This window comes from Chlorocebus sabaeus, chromosome 11 (assembly GCF_047675955.1).
Source record: "Chlorocebus sabaeus isolate Y175 chromosome 11, mChlSab1.0.hap1, whole genome shotgun sequence".
Lineage (NCBI taxonomy): Eukaryota > Metazoa > Chordata > Mammalia > Primates > Cercopithecidae > Chlorocebus > Chlorocebus sabaeus.
The window spans coordinates 98,491,561-98,515,904 of NC_132914.1; the positions used below are offsets into that span (position 1 = coordinate 98,491,561).

General features: G+C 38.7%; 1 protein-coding gene across 1 annotated transcript in view; it reads right to left on the reverse strand.

The window, feature by feature from the left end:
• The window catches only part of SLC5A8 (solute carrier family 5 member 8), a 57,991-nt gene that overhangs the window by 4,853 nt on the left and 28,794 nt on the right, over positions 1-24,344 (reverse strand). The window contains exons 10-13 of the mRNA XM_008004393.3: positions 22,946-23,013; positions 11,907-11,993; positions 10,293-10,498; positions 1,282-1,385 (exon numbers count right to left, since the gene is read on the reverse strand). Of these exons, the coding sequence (XP_008002584.1) occupies positions 1,282-1,385; positions 10,293-10,498; positions 11,907-11,993; positions 22,946-23,013 (465 nt within the window). The remainder of the gene's footprint in view (positions 1-1,281; positions 1,386-10,292; positions 10,499-11,906; positions 11,994-22,945; positions 23,014-24,344) is intronic.

Below are 24,344 nucleotides of genomic sequence, written 5' to 3' on the forward strand. Positions count from 1 at the left end.
CTACAGACTATTCTCAAAACTGGATCAGAGCACTCCTTTGAGAATTATTGGAAAAGTAAGTAAAAAAATATCCCACATAGTAGACCTAAAAGACACAGAGATGAAAAATAAGAGAGGAAAAAACGAGAAAATTAGAGGAACTGTTCATGATTCTGATTCAAATGTTTGACTAATAGGAGTTCCCAGAGAGAGAACACAGAAAATTATTTTTAAAAAAAATAAAAATAAAAAGGAAGAAAAGAAAAGAAAAAAGAAAATGTCCAGAACTGAAGGACATGGATCTTCAGATTGAACAAGCCTTACTGAAGGCCTAGGCCAAGGCAGTCATTGTGAAAATGGGACACACGCAAAGTGTCAGCTGGTAGCATGGCACTGTCACAACAGCAACATAGCAAGCTAGAAAAAACTTCAGACATCCTCTCAGAAAAAGAAAAGTTCTTTTGAACCCTGGGAATTTCTACGCAAACAATCAATCAAGCATAAGATAGATTAAATAATTTTTTTCAGACACACAAAGTTTCCAAAACCTCTTCTTTTGTCTACTCATTCTTGAGAATATGCTACAAGATGTGTTCCATTCAATTAAGGGAGTAGATGAGAATGAGAAGTAATGAATATAGGCAGTAGAAAACCCAACACAGGAACAGGGCCCAAGAGAATTCACAGAATGAGGACAAAATGGAGTTCCAAGATAACAGTTCTATAGCAATCCCAGAGAGCAATTTATATACTATGTGTATCAAATTGATTTTTTAAAAATAAACATACTTTTTAAAAAAACGATAAACATCTGAAAAAAAGCATCCACACTATGTTTAGATATAACCTGTCTATGCTTCCTTACAGTTTACAAAGAATGAATATGGGACAATGTAAAGATCAGAGCATATTGAGTTATTGTAAAAATATGTGTAAAATCCCTAACACCATAGTAGCTATGAAGTTTTTTTCAAGCATCTCATTTTTGTCTTACAGCAACTTGTGAGATGGGCAGGTCAATTATTATTGTCCTCATTTTACACATAAGAAAGCTGAGGCTCAGTGTAGCTACGTGACTTGCCCAAGTTCATGCAGGCCCTAAAGGGCAGAACCAAGATTCAAATAGAAATGAGTCTTCTGCTTTCTAGTCTAGGCCTTCAGATTTCCCATGAGTAAAACAGAAGAAATAATTAAACTAGCTGTCAATAGGATCACAGTAAAATAACATAAAAAGCTATAAAACAGATACAGTAAAAACTGATATAGAGGTAAATACAACAATACTAATGTTTAGATAGTTACCTGTTGGTAAACTGACAAGTATCCCCACTAATAATGTTACCAAAGTTCCAACAGTGCTGAAGTACAGATATGATAAAGAATACCAGTTATCCATCAGTGGAGTCCTAAGAGAGCAAAAGCACAACTGTAAGATTTCATGTAATGCCACTAGCAACTACCAGTATATACCAGTGATTCTCATGGCAATGTCAAAATATAATATTTAATAATGTTTTTAATGTCATAACCTGCTGTCCTAATTTTATCTTATCGGATCAGGAATTGAAAGTGAAATTTCACTTTGACTATATACTAAAATACTTGAAGGCCATGTTTATTCATTCAATTCTGCATGATGTCCCAGGCACTGCTCTTGTGATTGGACAGTCAGCCATAAATAAGGTAGATAAACCATTTGATCCAGCAATCCCATTACTGGATATATAGCCAAAGGAAAATAAATGGTTCTACCAAAAAGATACATACACTTATATGTCCATCGCAGCACTATTCACAATAGCAAAGACATGGAATCAGCCTAGGTGCCCATCAATGGTGGACAGGACAAAGAAAATGTGGTACATTTCAACTTTGGTGAATCTGACAATTACATGTCTTGGAGTTGCTCTTCTTGAGGACTATCTTTGTGACGTTCTCTGTATTTCCTGAATTTGAATGTTGGCTTGCCTTGCTAGGTTGAGGAAGTTCTGGATAATATCCTGCAAAGTGTTTTCCAACTTGGTTCCATTCTCCCTGTCACTTTCAGGTACATCAATCAGATGTAGATTTGGTCTTTTCACATAGTCCCATATTTCTTAGAGGCTTTGCTCATTTCTTTTTACTCTTTTTTTCCTCTAAATTTCTCTTCTCGCTTCATTTCATTCATTTGATCTTCAATCACTGAAACCCTTTCTTGCAGTTGATCGAATCGGTTACTAAAGCTTGTGCATTTGTCACATAGTTCTCGTGCCATGGTTTTCAGCTCTATCAGGTCATTTAAGGACTTCTCTTCATTGGTTATTCCAGTTAGCCATTCATCTAATCTTTTTTCCAGGTTTTTAGCTTCTTTGCGATGGGTTCGAACTTCTTCCTTTAGTGTGGAGAAGTTTGATTGTCTGAAGCCTTCTCTCAACTCGTCAAAGTCATTATCCGTCCAGCTTTGTTTGTTAACAAGGATACCCAGGAATTGAACTCACCTCTGCACCAAGCAGACCCAATAGACATCTACAGAACTCTCCACCCCAAATCAACAGAATATACATTCTTCTCAGCACCACATTGCACTTATTCCAAAATTGACCACGTAGTTGGAAGTAAAGAACTCCGCAGCAAATGTAAAAGAACAGAAATTATAACAAACTGTCTCTCAGACCACAGTGCAATCAAACTAGAATTTAGGATTAAGAAACTCACTCAATGTAATCCCAGCACTTTGGGAGGCTGAGACGGGCGGATCACGAGGTCAGGAGATTGAGACCATCCTGGCTAACATGGTGAAACCCCGTCTCTACTAAAAAATACAAAAAACTAGCCGGGTGAGGTGGCTGGCGCCTGTAGTCCCAGCTACTCGGGAGGCTGAGGCAGGAGAGTGGCATAAAACCCGGGAGGCGGAGCTTGCAGTGAGCTGAGATCCGGCCATTGCACTCCAGCCTGGGCAATAGAGCGAGACGCCGTCTCAAACAACAACAAAAAAAGAAACTCACTCAAAACTGCTCAACTACATGGAAACTGAACAACCTGCTCCTGAATGACTACTGGGTACATAACGAAATGAAGGCAGAAATAAAGATGCTCTTTGAAACCAATGAGAACAAAGATACAACATACCAGAATCTCTGGGACACATTTAAAGCAGTGTGTAGAGGGAAACTTTTAGCACTAAATGCCCACAAGAGAAAGCAGGAAAGATCTAAAATTGACACCCTAACATCACAATTAAAAGAACTAGAGAAGCAAGAGCAAACACATTCAAAAGCTAGCAGAAGGCAAGAAATAACTAAGATCAGAGCAGAACTGAAGGAGATAGAGACACAAAAAAACCCTTCAAAAAATCAATGAGTCCAAGAGCTGGTTTTTTGAAAAGATCCACAAAATTGATAGACTACTAACAAGACTAATAAAGAAGAAAAGAGAGAAGAATCAAATAGACGCAATAAAAAATGATAAAGGGGATATCACCACCAACCCCACAGAAATACAAACTACCACCAGAGAATACTATAAACACCTCTATGCATATAAACTAGAAAATCTAGAAGAAATGGATAAATTCCTGGACACATACACTCTCCCAAGACTAAACAAGGAAGAAGTTGAATCCCTGAATAGACCAATAACAGGCTTTGAAATTGAGGCAATAATTAATAGCCCACCAACCAAAAAAATCCAGGCCAGATGGATTCACAGTTGAATTCTACCAGAAGTACAAGGAGCAGCTGATGCCATTCCTCTGAGACTACTCCAATCAATAAAAAAAGAGGGAATCCTTCCTAACTCATTTTATGAGGCCAACATCATCCTGACACCAAAGCCTGGCAGAGACACAACAAAAAAAGAGAATTTTAGACCAATATCCCAATATCCCTGATGAACATTGATGCAAAAATACTCAATAAAATACTGGCAAATCGAATCCAGCAGCACATCAAAAAGCTTATTCCACCGTGATCAAGTGGGCTTCATCCCTGGGATGCAAGGCTGGTTCAACATATTAATCAATAAACATAATCCAGCATATAAACAGAACCAAAGACAAAAACAACGTGATTATCTTAATAGATGCAGTAAAGGCCTTTGACAAAATTCAACAGCCCTTCATGCTAAAAACTCTCAACAAATTCGGTATTGATGGAACGTATCTCAAAATAATAAGAGCTATTTATGACAAACTCACAGCCAATATCATATTGAATGGGCAAAAACTGGAAGCATTCCCTTTGAAAACTGGCACAAGACAGGGTTGCCTTCTCTCATCACTCCTATTCAATATAGTGTTGGAAGTTCTGGCCAGGGCAATCAGGCAGGAGAAAGAAATAAAGGGTATTCAATTAGGAAAAGAGGAAGTCAAATTGTCCCTGTTTGCAGATGACATGATTGCATATTTAGAAAACCCCATCGTCTCAGTCCAAAATCTCTTTAAGCTGATAAGCAACTTCAGCAAAGTCTCAGGATACAAAATCAATGTGCAAAAATCACAAGCATTCTTATACACCAATAACAGACAAACAGAGAGTTAAATCATGAGTGAACCCCCATTCACAATGGCTTCAAATAGAATAAAATACCTAGGAATCCAACTTACAAGGGATGTGAAGGACCCTTTCAGGGAGAACTACAAACCACTGCTCAACGAAATAAAAGAGGACACCAACAAATGGAAGAACATTCCATGCTCATGGATAGGAAGAATAAGTATCGTGAAAATGGCCATACTACCCAAGGCAATTTATAGATTCAATGCCATCCCCATTAAGCTACCAATGACTTTCTTCACAGAATTTGGAAAAACTACTTTAAAGTTCATATGGAACCAAAAAAGAGCCTACATTGCCAAGACAATCCTAAGCCAAAAGAACAAAGCTGGAGGCATCACGCTACCTGACTTCAAATTATACTACAAGGCTACAGTAACCAAAACAGCATGGTACTGGTACCAAAACAGAGATATAGACCAATGGAACAGAACAGAGCCCTCAGAAACAATACCACACATCCACAACCATCTGATCTTTGACAAACCTGACAAAAACAAGCAATGGGGAAAGGATTCCCTATTTAATAAATGGTGCTGGGAAAACTGGCTAGTCATAGGTAGAAAGTTGAAACTGGATCCCTTTTTTACACCTTATACAAAAACTAATTCAAGATGGACTAGAAACTTAAATGTCAGGCCTAAAACCATAAAAACCCTAGAAGAAAACCTAGGCAATACCATTCAGGACATAGGCATGGGCAAGGACTTCATGTCTAAAACACCAAAAGCAATGGCAACAAAAGCCAAAATTGACAAATGGGATCTAATTAAACTAAAGAGCTTCTGCATGGCAAAAGAAACTACCATCAGAGTCAACAGGCAACCTACGGAATGGGAGAAAATTTTTGCAATCTACTCATCTGACAAAGGGCTAATATCCAGAACTTACAAAGAACTCAAACAAATTTACAAGAAAAAAACAAACAACCCCATCAAAAAGTGGGCAAAGGATAGGAACAGACACTTCTCAAAAGAAGACATTTATGCAGTCAACAGACACATGAAAAAATGTTCATCATCACTCGCCATCAAAGAAATGCAAATCAAAGCCACAATGAGATACCATCTCACACCAGTTAGAATGGCGATCATTAAAAAGTCAGGAAACAACAGGTGCTGGAAAGGATGTGGAGAAATAGGAACACTTTTACACTGTTGGTGGGACTGTAAACTACTTCAACCATGGTGGAAGACAGTGTGGTGATTCCTCAAGGATCTAGAACTAGAAATACCACTTGATCCAGCCATCCCATTACTGGGTATATACCCAAAGGATTATAAATTATGCTGCTATAAAGCCACATGCACACATATGTTTACTGCGGCACTACTCACAATAGCAAAGACTTGGAACCAACCCAAATGTCCATCAATGATAGACTGGATTAAGAAAATGTGGCACATATACACCATGGAATACTATGCAGCCATAAAAAAGGGTAAGTTCATGTCCTTTGTAGGGGCATGGATGAAGCTGGAAACCATCATTCTCAGCAAACTATCGCAAGAACAGAAACCCAAACACCACATGTTCTCACTCATAGGTGGGAACTGAACAATGAGAACATTTGGACACAGGAAGGGGAACATCACATACAGGGGCCTGTCATAGGATGGGAGGAAGGGGGAGGGATAGCATCAGGAGATATACCTAATGTAAATGACAAGTTAATGGGTGCAGCACACCAATATGGCACATGTATACATATGTAACAAACCTGCACGTTGTGCACATGTACCCTAGAACTTAAAGTATAATTAAAAAAAAGGTAAAAAAATAAAAATAAAGAAAAATTAAAGAAAAAAGAAAAAGAAAAGAAAATGTGGTTCATATACACCATGGAATACCATGCAGCCATAAAAAAGAACACAGTCATGTCCTTTTCAGCAACATGGATGCAGCTGGAGGCCATTATCCTAAGCAAATTAATGCAGGCACAGAAAACCAAATACATGTTCTCACTTATAAGTAGGAGCTAAACACTGGGTACTTATGGACACAAAGAAGGGAACAATAGACACTGGGGATGACTAGAGGTTGAAGGGAGAGACGCAAGAGTTTACCCCAGTAAGAAACCTGCACAGGTATCTAAATAAAAGCTGAAATTATTTTTTAAACCTAAGGTAAATAAGATTCCTACTCACATAAAGTTTATATTCTAATGGAGAGATAAATATAATAAACAAATTAATAACTATAATAATTTCCACTAGTAGAAAGCACTGTAAGGAAAATAAAACAAAATGATTTGCTATTAACAGGATGGAGAGGGAGGAACTACCCTACAAGTGGTCAGAGAAAACCTTTGGGAATAAGTGACATTTGAACTGAGATCTGAGAAATAAAACGTTCTTGAGGAAAGCATCTCAGAGACTAAACACAAGCTGACTGAGGCACAGTGAGAAGACAGCGATTACAAGATGAAAGATAGGCAGGGGACTTTTTGTGGGACCGGACATGAGTTGGAATTTTACTCTACAGGCAATGGCACTCATTGCAATGTTTTAAGTGAAAGAGTAACATGAAAATTCTATGATCATTTCTACAATGATTGCTCTAGGATTCCACTTTCAGTTTTGACAGCTGCTTGATTTAGACCAATCATTCTGCTGAGAACAATATATAAAACCTGGGGCATGGGAGGGAGGCAGGTTTTTGAAGACATCAGAGAGATCAACACAATGAGAACTTGGCTGGGCGCGGTGGCTCACGCCTATAATCCCAGCACTTTGGGAGGCCAAGGCAGGTGGATAACCCGAGGTCAGGAGTTCGAGACCAGCCTGGCCAACATGGTGAAACCCCATCTCTACTAAAAATACAAAAATTGGCAGGAGTCATGGCACATGCCTGTAATCCCAGATACTTGGGAGGCTGAGGCACAAAAATCACTTGAACCCAGGAGGTGGAGGTTGCATTGAGCTAGAGCCTGGGCAACAGAGCGAGACTCTGTCTCAAACAAAAACAAAAACAAAACAATGAGAACTTGAGGTGTCAAGAGCCCAGAAAGAAGGGGAACACATTGAGGTGAGCTAATGAAATTAAGAGAGTGTGATATTGAGCCAAAGACAGACAAAATAGAACAGACTAAAGAATTGAGAAATGGATCCACAGAAAAATAGTTACTTGGTTAACATTGTTTTCATCACCAGCACATTCAGCAGGGCAAAAGGGGAGTCTTTTCAATAAGTTTGAATTCAGTTTGGTTAACCGAATGTCCACATGGGGAAGAATAATCTTGATCACACCACCCACAGAAATCAATTCCAAAGTGGATTACACTTCCCAAATGGAAATGGTTAACAATAAAGCTTTTAAATGAAAAATTAGTGGAATATCTTTATGATTGCAGGATAGACAACAATTTCTTAACAAGACACATAAAGGACTATATAGGAAAAAACTGAGAAACAGATATCAATTAAAATTAAGAGATTTTGACTGACAAAAAAAAATGTATCATTAAAAGAGTAAAAAGGCAACCCATGGAATGGGAGAAAAATATTTTCAAAACATATTTCATATCTAGAATACATCATGAACTCCTGTGTAAATAAGAAAAAGACAGAGAATCCATTTCAAATGTACTAAAAACTCCATTTCAAATGGACTAAGTAGCAAAAGTAGATATCCAAATGGCCAACAAACAAATGAAAATGCATTTGACTTCATTAATCATAAGCAAAACACAAATTAAAACCACAGCAAGCTACCAATGTAACCATCAAATATTGGAAACTTAAAAAAATCAATACTGAATCTAGGCAATCGAAACAATTTGTATCTAGGCAACCAAAGGATCACACATTCAACCTACAGCTGGGTGACTCACAACCCTTGTGCTCCAGCCATACGGAACTAGGATGATTTTTCTAAGATGCCCTGATCCTTCAGTCCTTCAAGCCTTTGCACTTGTCGTTTCTTCATTCTGTGACACATACTCCTCCCTCCGTGTGTCCCTGTGCTCAATCCCGCCACCTGACTAACTCCAGCCCATGCAATTCTCCTCTAAGAAGGTTCCCTTGACTCCAGTCAGGCAGACTTCCTCCTTCTGGCTCCCATGATACCCTGTGAATATTACTTACCACAATGCATGTTTTAATTTATTTTCTTGTCCAATCTCCCTTCTGGTGACAAGAATAGCTTTCTAGATTTTCCCCTTCATCTAGCCAAACCTATGCATTCTTGAAGTAGTAGTACATCTCTGAAGTTTTAATGCTAACTTACACTCCAACTTTGTACTCACTCTTTTAACAAAAATGTATCAAGTATTTATTGTTTACTATATCCTAGTTTTCATACTTAGCATGCTTACTGAGTTTATTGTTTTGCACATTCCCTCCAACTAGATTAGAATTTTCTGGAAGGCAGGAAACAGTGGCTGGGAGAGAAAGATTTTCTTCCACGGATACTAAATAAATGGTCAGCACAGTGCTGGGTACATAGTCCATGCTCAAAAATTCCTGTTTATTAAGCTGAAATATTTGATAAGTAAACTAACATGCAAAACTGATTATTATGGTACCAGGCGTAGAATAAACTTCAGCTAATTTATTTCTTTCAGGAATCCAAATAACCATTTTGCCTTAGACTCTTAAGGGCAAATATTTACATAATTAGGAAAATGCTAAGCAAAATTGTAAAACAAGAAGTACATCCTGTATGTCTTCTCACTTAACCTTCAATTAATCTTTTCTCCCTTTCTGACTCTAATGACTCTCCCAGTCCCCTCTCATTAGTGCTTTCATGCCTGTCCAGACTGCTCCCCACATGTCCTTGCCCCTCTCTACACTGCACCTCACCTAGTAAAACTTCCCTCAAATATGCCTCAGACTCTGGAACTACCTTTTCACTGAACCATATAGAGCTTACCTGCCTGGAACGCTCCTGAAAGTCCCACTGGCTAGCTTTCTCATAGCTGAATTCCCTCTGGAACACGAATTGCTAACAATGGCTATATGTATGATCATGTTCCTTCTCCCAGGAGTGTGTTCATTTTAAGGGGGTATGCTGTGTCTTAACCCCAAACGGATGACTCTATAATGATGTCGTTCCAGATAAGCTGGCACCGGGGCAATATTTTGGGGGCAATGGCATCATCTTTGCATTCCTCGAACATATCCACAGGGTTTGTGCTTTAAGGCTGGACATTTATATATCCACTAAAGAAAGTCTTGCCCTCACATGCACTATACAGTAAAGCATGCCTCTCCCCACAGGTCTATATCATTATGTTAAATCAGACAACTTCAGCATCTCGAGGCTCCAAAGTGTACTGCATGACTGAAATCAAGCATGAAGATGACAGCTGCAATCACTGTTAATGCTTTAAAGATTTGGAATCTTCAACTGAACAAATGGCAATTATTTAACATGTTTAAATAATTGTAGCTTGGGGTCAGTAAAATCTATCCTTCAAAGACTATACAAGCAATATTTATTTATAATTGTGCTTTCCATTTTAAAAGTTTTTCCAAGACAACAATAATTCTTTGTGCAGCTAAGAGCTGGTGTTTAGGAGAGTTTACACATAATAGAATTTTCTCATTAATATTCAAGTTTTCTTACATCTGTAGGTAAGGCAGAAATGTCTAGAAAAATTATGAAAATATGACATTTTTTGTTACTGCTGCAGAAAATAGTATAGCTAGCCACACGGGTTTTACTCATTCCAGAATTAGGCAAAATCACAGTGTTGTAAGCAAGACAAAAAATAACTGGAGTTCTCTACTTGTTGCATAAATTTTTTAAAGTGTAATGTAATAAAACTTAATTCAATACCTTTGAACATTGTGTATTTGAAAAACACTAGTAGTAAATGGCATTTCTGTGGTTGTCATCAAATTTGTCTCGTTGTATGTGCTGTTACAGCCTTGGATATCAAGCTGCAACGGCAACGTTCTCTCAGGAAGTGGAGGATACATTTGAGCTCCAATTCCAACCCACAGAGAAGTAGCAAATCCAGCCATCAGACCAACAAGTGCTCCCTGTAAAACAAGAATGCTTTTAAAAGAAAAATAATACAATTTGCTTTGATGTCAAAATTAATATTAGAAAGCCAAGTTCAACATGGCCCAAAATTATAAAACCCACAAGGGCAGAAACATTCAGTGCTCTCTTCTCCCAAGACAGTCCTCAGCCCATAAAAATCTATTGAATAAATGAACAAGTGAATAAATGAATGAAAGGTAGTGAGGCAGGGAGGGTAAACGGACTGAGAAAGCCCACTTTGAAGGAAGGCAGATAATCTGCTAGTGAAAAACCTGGACATGGTTTTTTTTAAAGAAAGATACTGTTCATGGCAGGAGAAATAGTATGTTATTCTCCCATTACCGCCCCCAGAAAAGGACATGTTAGCTTAGTCAGCTACAGCTCTTCTGGAGGAAATGCATGCTGGCAACAAATGCCAAACATCAAAAGTTGATTTTTAAATACACTTTTCTGATACTTAACAAACTAATGCATTTCATCATGCAAAGCGTCTAATCCAAGCTTCAACATTCTGAGGTGGACACAAACAAATCTCTTTCATTGTGATTAATTCCTACAAAAGTAGCTTTTCATATGACATTTCATTGAGGATAATAAATAATAACCACAATAGTCCTTATTAATATCTGCCTTACCAATTCCTAATGCCTTATAAGGAAAATAGAGTTCCAAATGTGAAGTCAGAGTTGAATGGCTATTCTATATCTGAAGCAACTGTACATACATTATCAGTTTTTTCTGAACTACATCTTACAGCCAGACTGAACCGGTGGACTTTCTCCTGGGTTTCAGAGAAATAATTTCTAGCTCATTTATTCCAAACAAAAGTTAGCACTTCTAAGCACAGATATGTCTAGGTAGAAGGACAGAGATATTATGTCTTTCTGGAAAATATTCCCAATTATGATCACCCCTTTGGGGCTAAATCATGTTGTGGGAGCTACAGCTTTAAATGTCAGGAGTAGAAAATTCCTGGCCAAGGTGGTAAGATTGTGTTGCATCTCTTTGCTGTGCTATGGCTATTCACAGAAATCCTAAGTTTTACTGCCCTTAAATCTCTCATATCTGAGCCTATTGATCTCTTTTAAAACCTAGCTATTAATTTTTGAGAAGGGCAAGTAGGTAAGTGCACAAAAAATGTTGTTCCTTTAGTTATATTATGAATATTTAAAATTGCCCTATGTGGTTCTGGAAGTTTCCATTGAACTTCACACTTTTAGGGTCCCTATACATAGTACTTCCTTGTATACTCCACTAAAGTCAATAGAAATAATTTAAGTCATCAAGACAAGTAGCTAATGACAAATCTCAAAGGAACCATATCTTTACAACCGAGAAAACTGTGTAGAGCTGCTAGTATAGTTCAAAAAGTAATCCTCACACATATTCGTTCTTTGTACTTACAATTGAGTTGGCAAAGGGAACCAAAATGCCCAAAGTGAACAGGCCCATAAGTGGTCCACCAACCATACCAAATATGCTGAGTGCTGCCTACAAAAATAATACAATGTCAGCAATTAGCAATCTCAAATCCAAACTAAAATATTTCAAAGTCATTTCATCAGGATAATGATTTAAAGTATTCAGCCTCCTTCTGAAAATCATTGTGTTAGTCATGATAGCCTTGTCACTGGAAAAGACGTCATTACAACTTACAAGTTTCTGCGTCTCAGTCTCAAGTATCCATCTGTTTCTACAGGTAGCCTCAAAAAAGGCCACACAACACAAAGAAGATAAAGAGGCCTGAGACAATGGGAGTGCCTATATGAATGTATAAATCATGAATGATACCTCTCCTCTTAGCATTGCTCTTGCAGATGTTTATAAATCACAGCACTCCTTTGTGCTTTGATCATCTCAAAATCCTCTCAAAACTGTGGACAAGTACTACTATGTGACCAGAGAGGAGGACGAAACCCGTTGGCCATTCCTGATTTGGTTCCTTAAGGATGAAACTAGAATGATAAATATGATTTTTAAAAGACTGATCAAATCATATAGAAATAGATTTAAAATCTAATCAGATAACTGCAACCTCTGCTTTGATGTAGAGATACCAAATCCAGGATAGTGAAAAAGTTTTACAGTGCAAACATCGCATGAGGTAATGCAACTAAATGAAGCTTCCAAGAGATATATGATCCCAATAATCAAATGCCCAGTTCTTAAGAATGGACAGAACCATAAAAGAAGAGCAGGGAATCACTGGTTTGCCCAGAGAGGAGAGGGGTTTAATAGAACAGAATGAATGAATCAAAGAGAAAATATCATGTCAAGGAAATATTAGAGGAAATAGTGCTTGTTGTTATTGTTGCTATTGTTTTAAATAGGCCTACTTCATGAAAGAAGAAAAAGAGGTGGTACCAAGTAGAGAGGAAAACAAGTGTTTAAAATGATGTGGACTCAAGGATGTGATCCTGAGTCAGTTTACACAGAGTACAGTCAGAAGGGAGACAGACTCCACTGCAAGAGGTCATATGACCCACAAAGCAAGTTATGACTGTGTGATCTGTGAGCAGTTTCGGAGACATAAGGAAGATACCCCAAAAAGATCTATAAGAGGAAAGAAGAGGAAAGAAGACCTTGGCTGGAGATGAAGCAAGGATGAACTGGCTTGGAGTTATGATGACTCTGCTAGAACATGTCATTGTATATAATCAGGCCATAGCTGATATATGGAAAAAGGGGAATCAACCACAATAAGAGCTCCAGGCACTAATGCAGACTATGAAGAAAGCACATTCTGTATGACTGGCTATGGTTTAGGAGTGCTGGACAGGCTTGGAGCTCTGGATCTAATTCATTCCTTCATATAACCAGAGATGAGATTAAACTATTTTAACAGCTGGTATGCCCTAAGCAACAACCAACCAGAATGGCCCCAAGCCTTAGGACTGAAAAAGATCCTGGAGGACCCCCACTTTGCCAGTATTAACCTTTAAGTTTCTACGTCAACAGGAGGTCCGGGATCCCAGAGGAGCAGCCCAAGTGGCCAGGGAAATTTCAGGGAGCACTTGGGGTGATCAGATCATAGGATATTTAGGAGCCTAACTACATTATTAGTTAACATTTGAGCTAAAGTTGTTAACGTCTTGCTTTGTCCTGGGCACTGCAGTAGGCACCAGATATTTGATAGAGGGTTGAACAACAATGTCATCTTCCCCACCTTCACGGATCATAGGCTATTCAGTAAAACAGACATTAGATAAATAACTGCAATAAAGTTTGACAAGAGATGATAAAGAAAGTACAAGGTGCTCCTGAAACATTTAGCAGAAGGGAATGCAAACGTATCCAGGTAACAGGAAAAGTCTCTTTAAATAAGTACAGTGTTAAAATGAAAACTGAAGAATAACTAAGGCTTAGGCAGTGGACGAGGTGGAGAGGAAGGTGTTGCAGTCAGAGGAGAAGTCTATGCCAAGGCCCGTATGCTAAAGACAGTGAGGTGACCACAGGGTTCAGGAAGAAGACACTGTTCTAAAGATTGGTCTGTCCTCTCCAGGCCCACAGCTCCACAGGAGCAGGAGGGAGCTTTCCAACACAAAAATGCTCTCTAATCAGAAGAGCAAATGCCACAGGATGTGGAAGACCCTTCAGGTAAATAAACCAAAAAAAAAAATTTCAATGAAGTGTTTCTACTTCTGAGAAGATAAACATACATTTCTCTATTCCTCCTGCTAATAAAATTAAAAATCCTGACATTCCATATAAAATAAACATAAGACGACTCTGAAAGGTGGAAAGAAGGCAGCCCACTAGGGACCCTGGACCTGAAGAATGGTACAGTGTGAGTTCCCTGAATTTTCTTTTTGCTTCATGTATTCCAGCCTGAGAGTCAAAGAAGCCAGCTAGCCTCGAAACGGCAACAGACACAAGCAAAAAAATGAAATAAGATAAAAACCCCTCATAAAGTCCTGTTCTCTCTCAGTCACAGGGCCAGGAAAGGAGCAGCCTATGAAGATGGAAAACTCTTAGACCCCAACCACTCCATTCCACAGAATAATCTGTTCACCCCACCCACGCCCATGCCAGCCTAGATTCCATACCCCCAGCCTATCACGAGGCACCCTTTGCCTCCCTGCTGGCAATGTCACAGGAGACCTAGTGGAAAATCGGGACTTTCACCATGGCCCAGCAGTGACAAAGCCACCTCCTCCATGATGTCAGTGAATTCCACCCTGTTGTCCTCGAATGTTCTGGGTGGTCCTAGTTAACCAGCTTCCCAGGGAAGCCTCTCCCCTTAGTTCACTTTGCATCATCGTTGAGTCTTGTACACCGTCTGATGCCCGTGCATTTTATTCTGGCAGCGCTAAGAGCACCAGAAGGATAGCAGGAGCAGGATGGTGTTGTGGGACAGATTTAGTCACCGGTCAGATGACTGACAGACCAGGAGGGTTTTCATCTAGAGACCATTCTCAGAGTTTGGAGGATCCTTCCTCCTTTCTTATACTTGTATTCAATCCAGGTCAGTTACCAGGTGTTTTGTTCACAAAGAGAGATTAAGTTATGCTTATAAGGGTAACCTTTGATCTAAGGTTTGTGAAAGTTGCATCGTGCTGAGGTAACCTGGTCTCCTGGAAATCCGGTTGGAAATCCCCAACCGGACAGATAGGACTGACCCTGTGAGTTGCTTGAGTGGCCTTATGCCTATCATTAATCGTATAGCCATGATACATCTCACTGTATACCACACTCCACCCCTGACCCTGAGGGGGTCAATAATTGAGAGGCTGCCCGAGCTTGAAAGTGCACTCCATGGTCAGTCAAATCTTGAGAAACAGATCTTCTGCAGGACAGTGAGTACGAGTCGGTGGCACCCTCGGAACAATCTGGAATTGAACTGTATCATCTCAGAGAGTATAGAGTAGATCTAGTGTCCAGCTGAGCAGTCAGGGGAGTTCATGAGAATGGGGCTCAGCTGTGGCTTTGGGGCAGACTCACCAATGATGAGGGAAGAATGGAGGACAGGTAGCGACCAAGTCTGGACGGGAAGCAATGGATGTGTGGCAGACCAGCGAAGGCGTCCCCAGCAGGCTGGAAGGTTGGCTGCTCAGTGGGTGGCCAAAATGTGGTGGAGGCTGTCAGTGACCTCAGGGCTGAGTAATCGGTGAATAGGTCTGGAGAAGCCACATTTGGATGTGGAAAGTCAGGCCACCCGGAGTAGCAGCAAAAGAACACGGGCACACTGGGGCTTGGAAACACGATTACATAAGCAGGTAAAAGGAGTTGAATGGACTCAGTGGTAGCAGGCTTGGGGTTGCTTGATTGCAAAGCAATGACATGTGAAAATGGAACAGAAGGATAAGGAGGACACAGAACTAAGCAATTAGGTCTGGGGACACCGTGTGCTGAGGTGCTGTCAAAGATCTAAAATCATGATCTCGAACATGGCCTGATGAAGCCAAAGTTCAAGGTGTTGACCATTCCAGATGGCTGCCGGGCACAACTGGGGCACCAAATGTCTCTAGGAGGCACTGGCTGCAGAAACAGTGGTGGCCCAAGAGACCCCTAGACAAATACACCAGTGAAACTCTTGCCAGGGAGGGATATAAGCAGGATGGGTGGGACAGTCTTTGGGTCATCCTGGGCACACGACAGGAATGTTAGCAGTGAAAGCATCTTCCCAAAGGTGGAAGTTGATGCTCAGCCATCCAGATGGGTGTTGGGTCAGTGGATGGGATGGTTGGGTGATATTGATATTAAGGAGGGTTTGCAGGAATTCATGAGGCTTGCCAGACAGGAGCCAATTTGAAAGCACCCTTCAGCGTAACTGCCAGTAGAGGTCACTCTGCCCTTGGGAACAGCTGGACTGGGCCTCATCCAGTAGGTGATGGGTATGGGAAGGCCAGGCAGAGCAGAGCCCAGTGTGAGACCTCTGGCTGCAAGGTCCTAGGTGGTGGGTGGGGAGCAAGGTGCTGCTGTGAACACTGTTGGATGGTTCTGTTGCAGCATTTTCCAGGGTGGTGAGGACCTACAGAGCTCAATTAACTTCAGGGACTGTGGCCATCAGGGCCAGGAGAGTTGGTTTGGCTTATGATCGGCTCTCCTTAAAAACATCTGTAAGGTATCTGGGTGCAAGGTAGCCTGTTCCAGGGTCTCCCAGTTGTGCCCCTGTTCCATGGGAGAGGTGGCTATGCAAACTCACTGGAGCATGCCTAAGCGCCATAGTAGCTCCCCTTCTTCCTCAGTATACACTAGCCACTTTCAGCCCTTGATGAAAAGAGGCTCATGCTGGGGGTGCTATTCATCAGGCCTGAATAGCCACTGCAATGGAGTGCAGGGACAACTATGTCTACCTGCTCCACTCTGCCTGGATAAGCTCGACAGGGTCTTGAAATAAGGAAATGATCTTATTATCTTTAAAGATAGCCGCTGGCTGTTGTATTTGTATTTCTCAGCCTTTGAGTTGCAAAGCACATCCTGTCAGGTACACATAGCACAGCCAGGTGGTGCCTTTCTCGTTGGGTTCCTGCACCAGGTCTTTGAGGGGCTTTGAATTTCTGTCCACAACAGGCATGAACCTCTTCATGGACTTGTATGGTGTCTAGGACACACTTCCTCATCTCAGCCAGCTGTGGAGGTGGCAGCTGCTTTCTCAGCCCAGGTGATGACTGGTGACACTTGTGGTGTAGCCAGCGGTAAGCCAGCACACTCAGGATCATCATTCCACAGCTCACAGGGCTCTGGATCGGCCAGGCAGAATGACGCGACTCTGGAGTGAGCCCGCGTGACTTGGGCATGTTGCCTGTGGGATGCTGCCAGCAACACTCAGCAGGCATCGTAGGGTGGGGCACACCCCTTGAGAAGCCACGCTGTCTCAACTGGAGTGCATGGTGGGCTGGGAACAGCTGTGACGTGCCCTTTGATGATTCTTGTGGATTTCACTGGTGATGTTAGTCCCTGGGGAAATATGTTTCTAAGTCCCTAGCTGGTGGACAACAGCACATAACCCTTCAGCAGGTAAGCTTCACCTTTGCCTTCTTGGTCTGTGGCATCACGATACCAAGATCTTTGGGGGCAAGAAGCAACCTCCCACAGCAGGAGCCAGAGACACACCAGCCAGCGGTTGGCTCTTCAAGCCGGGGCATCCTCCACCTCTGCTTCCTCCTCCTTAGAGCCTGTCCCCAGTTACTGGGGGCCAGAATGGTCTTAAGAATAATTTTGGCAGGTTTTTCATGGTGGCAATTTCACAACAGAGGCACAGACAAAGTGTATGTAGAAGGCAGCAACAGACCAGAAAGTAAAATAAGAACTGCCAGACACACTATGGAGTGTTCCGGAGGGCTTCATCTGATTTCTTAATCATAACCAGTCCCCAGTCACCCTTTCCCAGTCCTTCCTTAGAAATGGGTGTCATTACATACTTGCTCACTTACTTATCCTATCCTCAATGCCAGTTGTGTTCAGAGGTTGTAGGTGGACCTAGTTAACCAACTTCCCCAGGGACAATGTCTCCTCTTCTGTTCACTTCACATCAAAGATGAGTCTTAGGCACTATCTAATGCTCAATCAGTTTATTCTGGCAGCACTCTTAGAAGATGGATAGTGAGAATAAGCTGTTGTCATGGGCCAGATACAGTCAGGGAGTCAGATGATGAACTGACCAGAGAGTCTTCCTCCAGAGACCATTGTCAGACCTTGGGGGGTTCCTTCTCCCTTTCTTATACCTGTATTTAGTCCAGGTTAGTTACCAAGTGTTTCTTTCGTAAAAAGTATTTAAGCTATTATTTTAAAAGTAAGCTTTGTTCTAAGGTTTATGAAAGCTGCATCTGTGCTGAGGTGGCTTTGTTTCCTGGAAATCCCTGAGCCAGGGTTGTAAATTCCCACGAGACATGTAGTATCAGTCCTACAAGATATTTCAGTGGGCTTTATGCGCCATCATTAATCTTATAGCCACAATATGTCTCATAGTATACTACATACCCCTATCCTGCATAACGAGGAGCTCCTCCCTCTAGATTTCTACCTCCATCTGACAGTAATGAGGCAGCACCCTCCCTTATGCTACTGAAGTCGTGTCAGAGAAAGCCAACTAAAACAGAAGGTGAGATTCAAAGTCTCATCACATAATATTGAAATGCCCAGGTTTCAGTGGAAATTAACTTTTCATAGAAAGAACAAGGAAGATCTCAAACTAAATATAAAAAGACAATCTATAGATGTCAATACAGAGATTACAGAAATAGAATTATTTGATAAAAAATTTGAAACAGCCATGATTAAAAAACGCTTTAACAATTAGAACTCACTTGAAACTAATGAAAAAACAGAGGGAAAAAAAGATACATAGAGAGAAAAATCTCAGTAAAAAAAGAAGATATTAGGAAGAACCAGATGAAATTGTTATGCTGAAGAAATACAATAACTGAAATAAAAATTTTAAATGAATGGGCACAACAGCAAAATAGAGGGAACCGAGAAAAAGATCAGTGAACTAAATGACAGACCAATAGAAATAACACAAACTGAACAACAGAGGGAAATGAAATGAAGAAATATAAAGTAAACTTCAGGGATCTGTAGAATCATAACAAAAAATTTTAACATTCATGTCATGAGAGTCCCAGAGGAAAAGAGAAAGACGATGGGCTGGAAAAGTACTCAAAGAATTAATGTCTGAACTTCTCAAATTTGGCAAGAGACATAAATCTCTTTCAGACTTATGAAAGAAGCTGATTCAAGATTCAAGAAACTGAGTAACCCTAAAAAAAAACAGGAAAAGAAAGAAAAACATGCCAAGACACATCAAAAACTCAAAACAAAGAAATATACACCAAGACACATCATAATTAAACTTCTGAAAACTAAAGAAAAAACAAAACAAAACAAAAAAAACCCCTGAGAGCATCCAGAAAGAAATGACTCCTTACCTGTAAGGGAAAACAATTAGAATAGTAGCATATTTATCATCAGAAATGATAGAGACAAGAAGAAAGTAGCAAAATATTTTTTTAACTCATGAGGAAAAGAAAACTAACAACTCAGAATCATACACCCAACAAACATATCCTTTGGGGATAAGGGGAAACTCAAGACATTCTCAGGTGAAGGAATGCTAAAAGAATGGCTAAAAGAAGTTTTCTAAACAGAAAGGAAATGGTAGAAAGAAGGAACCCTAGAACAACTCACAGGAAGGCAGAAAATAAAAAACAGAAATACCAAACAGAAAACTAAAAAATGATGATTAAGCCTTAACATAACATACCAGTAATTATATAAAATGTGAATGGTCTAAGTACACCAATGAAAAGACGGAGATTGACAAGTTGGATTTCTTAAAAAGACTCAACTATGTGCTGTCTACAAAAAAACTCACTTCAAATATAGCAGCATAGGTGGTTCAAAGTGAAAAAATGGAAAAATATATTATGCAACCATTAATCAATGGAAAGTAGAAGTAACTATATTAATATCAGATAAATAGACTTCACAGCAAAAAAATTTCTCAGAGACAGATAGGGACATTATATAATAACAGAAAGGTTAATCCTTCAATAAGACCCAATGCATGAAGCAAAGCAAAAACTGATAGAACTAAAAGGGAAATAGGCAAATATACAATTATATTTGGAGAATTCACCACCCCTCTCTCAACGATTGATAAAACAACTAAACAGAAAATCAGCAACCATCAACAAACAGAATTTAATTGATAGTTATAGAACACTCTACCTAATAAAAAAAGAATACACATTCTTTTCAAGCGCCCATGGAACATATGCCAAAATACCACACCCTAGGTTATAAAACAGACCTCAACAAGTTTAAAAGAACTGAAATCATAGTGTGTTCTCTGATCATAATGGAATCAAACTAGAAATCAATAACAGAAAGATAACAGGAAAATATTTGAATACTTGCAAACTAAGTAACATACTTCTAAATAATCCATGAATCAAAAGAATATCTCAAAGAAAACTTAAAAATGCATTCAGTTGAATGTAAATAAGCATACAAGATGTCAAAAGTTATGGAACACAGGTAAACTAGTGCCAAGAAGGAAATTTTCAGCATAAATGCTCACATTAGAAAAGAGGAGAAGATTCAAATCAATAACCTAAGATCCCACCTCAAGAATAGCAAATTAAAACCCAAAGCAAGGAGAAAAGAAGTCATAAAGATAAAAGTTAAAAATCAATGAACGAAAACAGAAAAACAGCACAGAAAAATCAATGGAAAAAAGAAGCTGGTTCTTTGAAAACATCAATGAAATAGACAAACCTGTAGAAAGACCGAAAAAAATAAGATAAACGTTACAAATATTAGGAATGAAACAGGGGCTATCACTACAGGTCCTGCAGATATCAAAAGGATAGTACAGAAATACTATGAACAACTATACATGTATAAATTTGCAAACTTAGATAAAATGGATCAATTCCTCAAAAACGTAAATTGTCACAATTCATCGAATATGAAAGAGATAATTGAAATACCTCTATAACTAATAAGGAAATTAAATTCATAATTTTAAAACTAAAAAAAAAAAGAAAAAAAAACCAGGCCCAGATGCTTTCCCTAGAGAATTCTACCAAATAATTAAGGAATAATTGGCACTAATTTTAGACAATCTCTCCTAGAAAATAGAAAACAGAATCCTTCCCATTTTATTTTATGAAGCTAGTATAACCCTGCTATCAAAACCAAGGGCAGTATACACACACACACACACGCACCACTACAGATCAATATTCTTCATGAACATAGATGTAAAAATTCTTAATAAAATATTAGCACATAGAATTCAGCAATATATAAAAATAACTACACACCATGACCAAACAAGGTTTATACCCAGTGTGCAAGGCTGGTTCTGCATTAAAAAATCAATCACTGTAATCCATCATGTAAGTAGGCTGAAGAAGAAGATCACATGATCATATAAATTGATGACAGAAAAAGTGTTTGAAGAAATTCAACACCCATTTATGGTGAAAACTCTCAGAAAAAAAAAAATAGGAATAGAGAGTTTCCTGTTCACATTGAGGAACTGGGTAAGGATTTCCACTCTCACTACTTCTATTCAACATGACAGGGAAGTTGAAGTCAGTGTAATAAGGAAATAAAAGGCATACATACAGATCAGAAGGAAAGAAATAAAACTGCCCCATTGGAAAATGACGTGATTGTTTATGTAGAATATCTCAAGGAATATACCAAAACAAACCAAAACATAAAACAAAGAAACAAAAAATTCTCAGAACTAATAAATGAGCTCAGCAAGGTCACAAGATTGAAGATAAATATAAACACATTAATTTTATTTCTACATATTAGCATTGAACACATAGACACCAACATAAAAAATACGATTTGCATAGAAAAGCTAAATAAATGAAGAGATATACCATGTTCATGTTTTAGAAAATTCAACATAGTAAAGATGTCATTTCTTCTCAAATGAATAAACAGCTTTCAGGCAATCAATATTTAAGCAAGATTTTTTTTGTAGATACAGACCAAGATTATCCTAGACTTCATATGAAAAGGCAAAAGAACTAGAATAGCTAAAACAATTTTGAAAACTAAGAATATAGTGAGAGGAATCAATCGACCTGATCTTGAAACTTACTTTAAAGCTGCAGTAATCAAAATGATCAAATTATAAAACTGTGTGGTATTGGCAGAAGTACAGACACATAAATAAGTGAAAGAAAACAGAGAATTCAGAAATAGACCCAGAAAAATATTCTTAATTGATTTTTTATGAACGTGTAAAGGCAGGTCAATGGAAGAAAGATAGCCTTTTCAACAAAAGGTGCTGGTTGAGCATTCATAGAGGAAAAAAGAATGTCAACCTAAGTCTCATATTTTATACAAAAATTAACTCCAAAGGGATTGTAGGCTTAAATATAAAATGTAAAACTCTAAAACTCTTTGAAAAGAAACAGAAGAAAATATTCAAGATCTGGGGCTAGGTAAAGTTCTTAGACTCTACACCAGAAACACAATCCATGAAAAGACAAATTGATAAACTAGATTTTATCCAAACTAAAAAAAAAAAAAAAAAAAAAAAAAAAAAAAAAAAAAAAAAAAAAAAAAAAAATTGTACTTTGACAGTCCCTGTTACAAGGATAAAAAGACAAACTACAGTGTAAAAAAAATTTGAAAACTACATCTGACCAAGAGCTAGTATACAGAATATATGGGTTTGATATTGTACTATCAAGATGTTACCACTGCAAGACGTTACCATTGAGGGAAACTGAGTAAAGAGTATATGAGGTCTCTCTGTATTATATCTCACAATTGCATGTAAATCCACAATTATCTCAAAACACAAAGTTTAATTTAAAAAAAAAATTTTAAAGCATAGTCATCTCTGCCACTTGATATGTCCAGGTGTCAATATACATTGAGAGAAGTCTGGAAGGATGGTGACATCAACATTAAAAAAAAGATTCAGTGATTTATGACTTAAACCTCCACGGGTCAGCTCTCACCTGCAACAAAGCTCCCATAAGTGATGCCAGCGCAGCCATTCCAATACATAGGGCTCCATACACCACACCTAAATGGACAACATAAAAGCCAGAGTAAAATCCAGACCCAGAGAATTAGAATTCTCAATAGAATAATCCATCACACCTTTGATTCAAAGTGAGTAACATGACTGTGGTGAAGAATGGACACACACATCAGAGCCAGTGAATAAAGGAAAGGGCTGTTTACCTCTGACATTAACAATGTTCCAAGAGGACAAAGCCCTTACATTGTGTCCCAGGATTAGTTACGACAGCAGGTTATATAAGAATTCCTGGAATTAACTATAGGGATTTAAAACTAAGAACTATATTGTGTTATTAATCTAATCCTCCATAAACATTTGTATATAAAGGAAGGGTCAGGTCTCTGTTTTCAGCTTGTCAAAAATAGAATACTATTCAGCTCTGCTCTGTAGAAGGTGAGAGAGGGAGTAATAAACAGAAATTAGACTCTTCTGACTTTAAGCATTCATTTCCCTTGGGAAGTGACAATGGACACCATGGGGTGTTGGAGGACTTTTAGACCCCTCATAATCTCCGTCAATATCCTCAAGCCCTTCCTATTAAACTAGCAAAGAAAGGCAGCTTCTGATAAGCACATCTGCCCTTCTGCTAAGTTGTTTTCTTCAAACTTCTTTAAAAAAATTCTTTTTAAATAGAGATGGGTTGTCGTTATGTTGCCCAGACTGGCCTCGAACTCCTGGGCTCAAGCGATCCTCCCATCTTGGCCTCCCAAAGTCCTAGGATTACAGGCGTGAGTCACCACGCTTAGCCCAAACTTGTTTATAAAAGTTCTCAAGCCACCACTGGTGGTCAGATTGTGGAATATTTTTTTCTATTGACTTTCGGTATTTCCCAGATTTTCTCCAGGTACATGTATTACCTTTTAAGTTATAGGAAATACCATGCAAAAAGCCCTTTAATACTTTCATTCAGCAAAAGTCACCTGAAATCAGTTGATATAATTTCCCAGATGCAAAACTCAATATACAGAAAAAAAATGAATGCGAAATTTGCCCATCATAAAATTTTTGTATTTCTTATATTATGTTATTTCTATCTTATTTTAGCATTCATAGCTTTGTTAAATATATTGAGTAAATAATGCAGCTGAATGAAAAATCTTAAATATTTTTTCAAAGAGTTCTCATAGACATGATTTTTATGCCTCTCAATTTTAATGTAAATAATATTTTCAATATATTAGGTTTGATTCTCCATTTGATAGGTTATGAACAGTCACCTATAATTTTGGGAACTCAAAGTTATTGGAAACACATTCAAATCATCTGTCACATTCTTCTCTATGTCTTTACTGCATATACTTCAAGATTATGATTTCATAGTACCCTTTAAA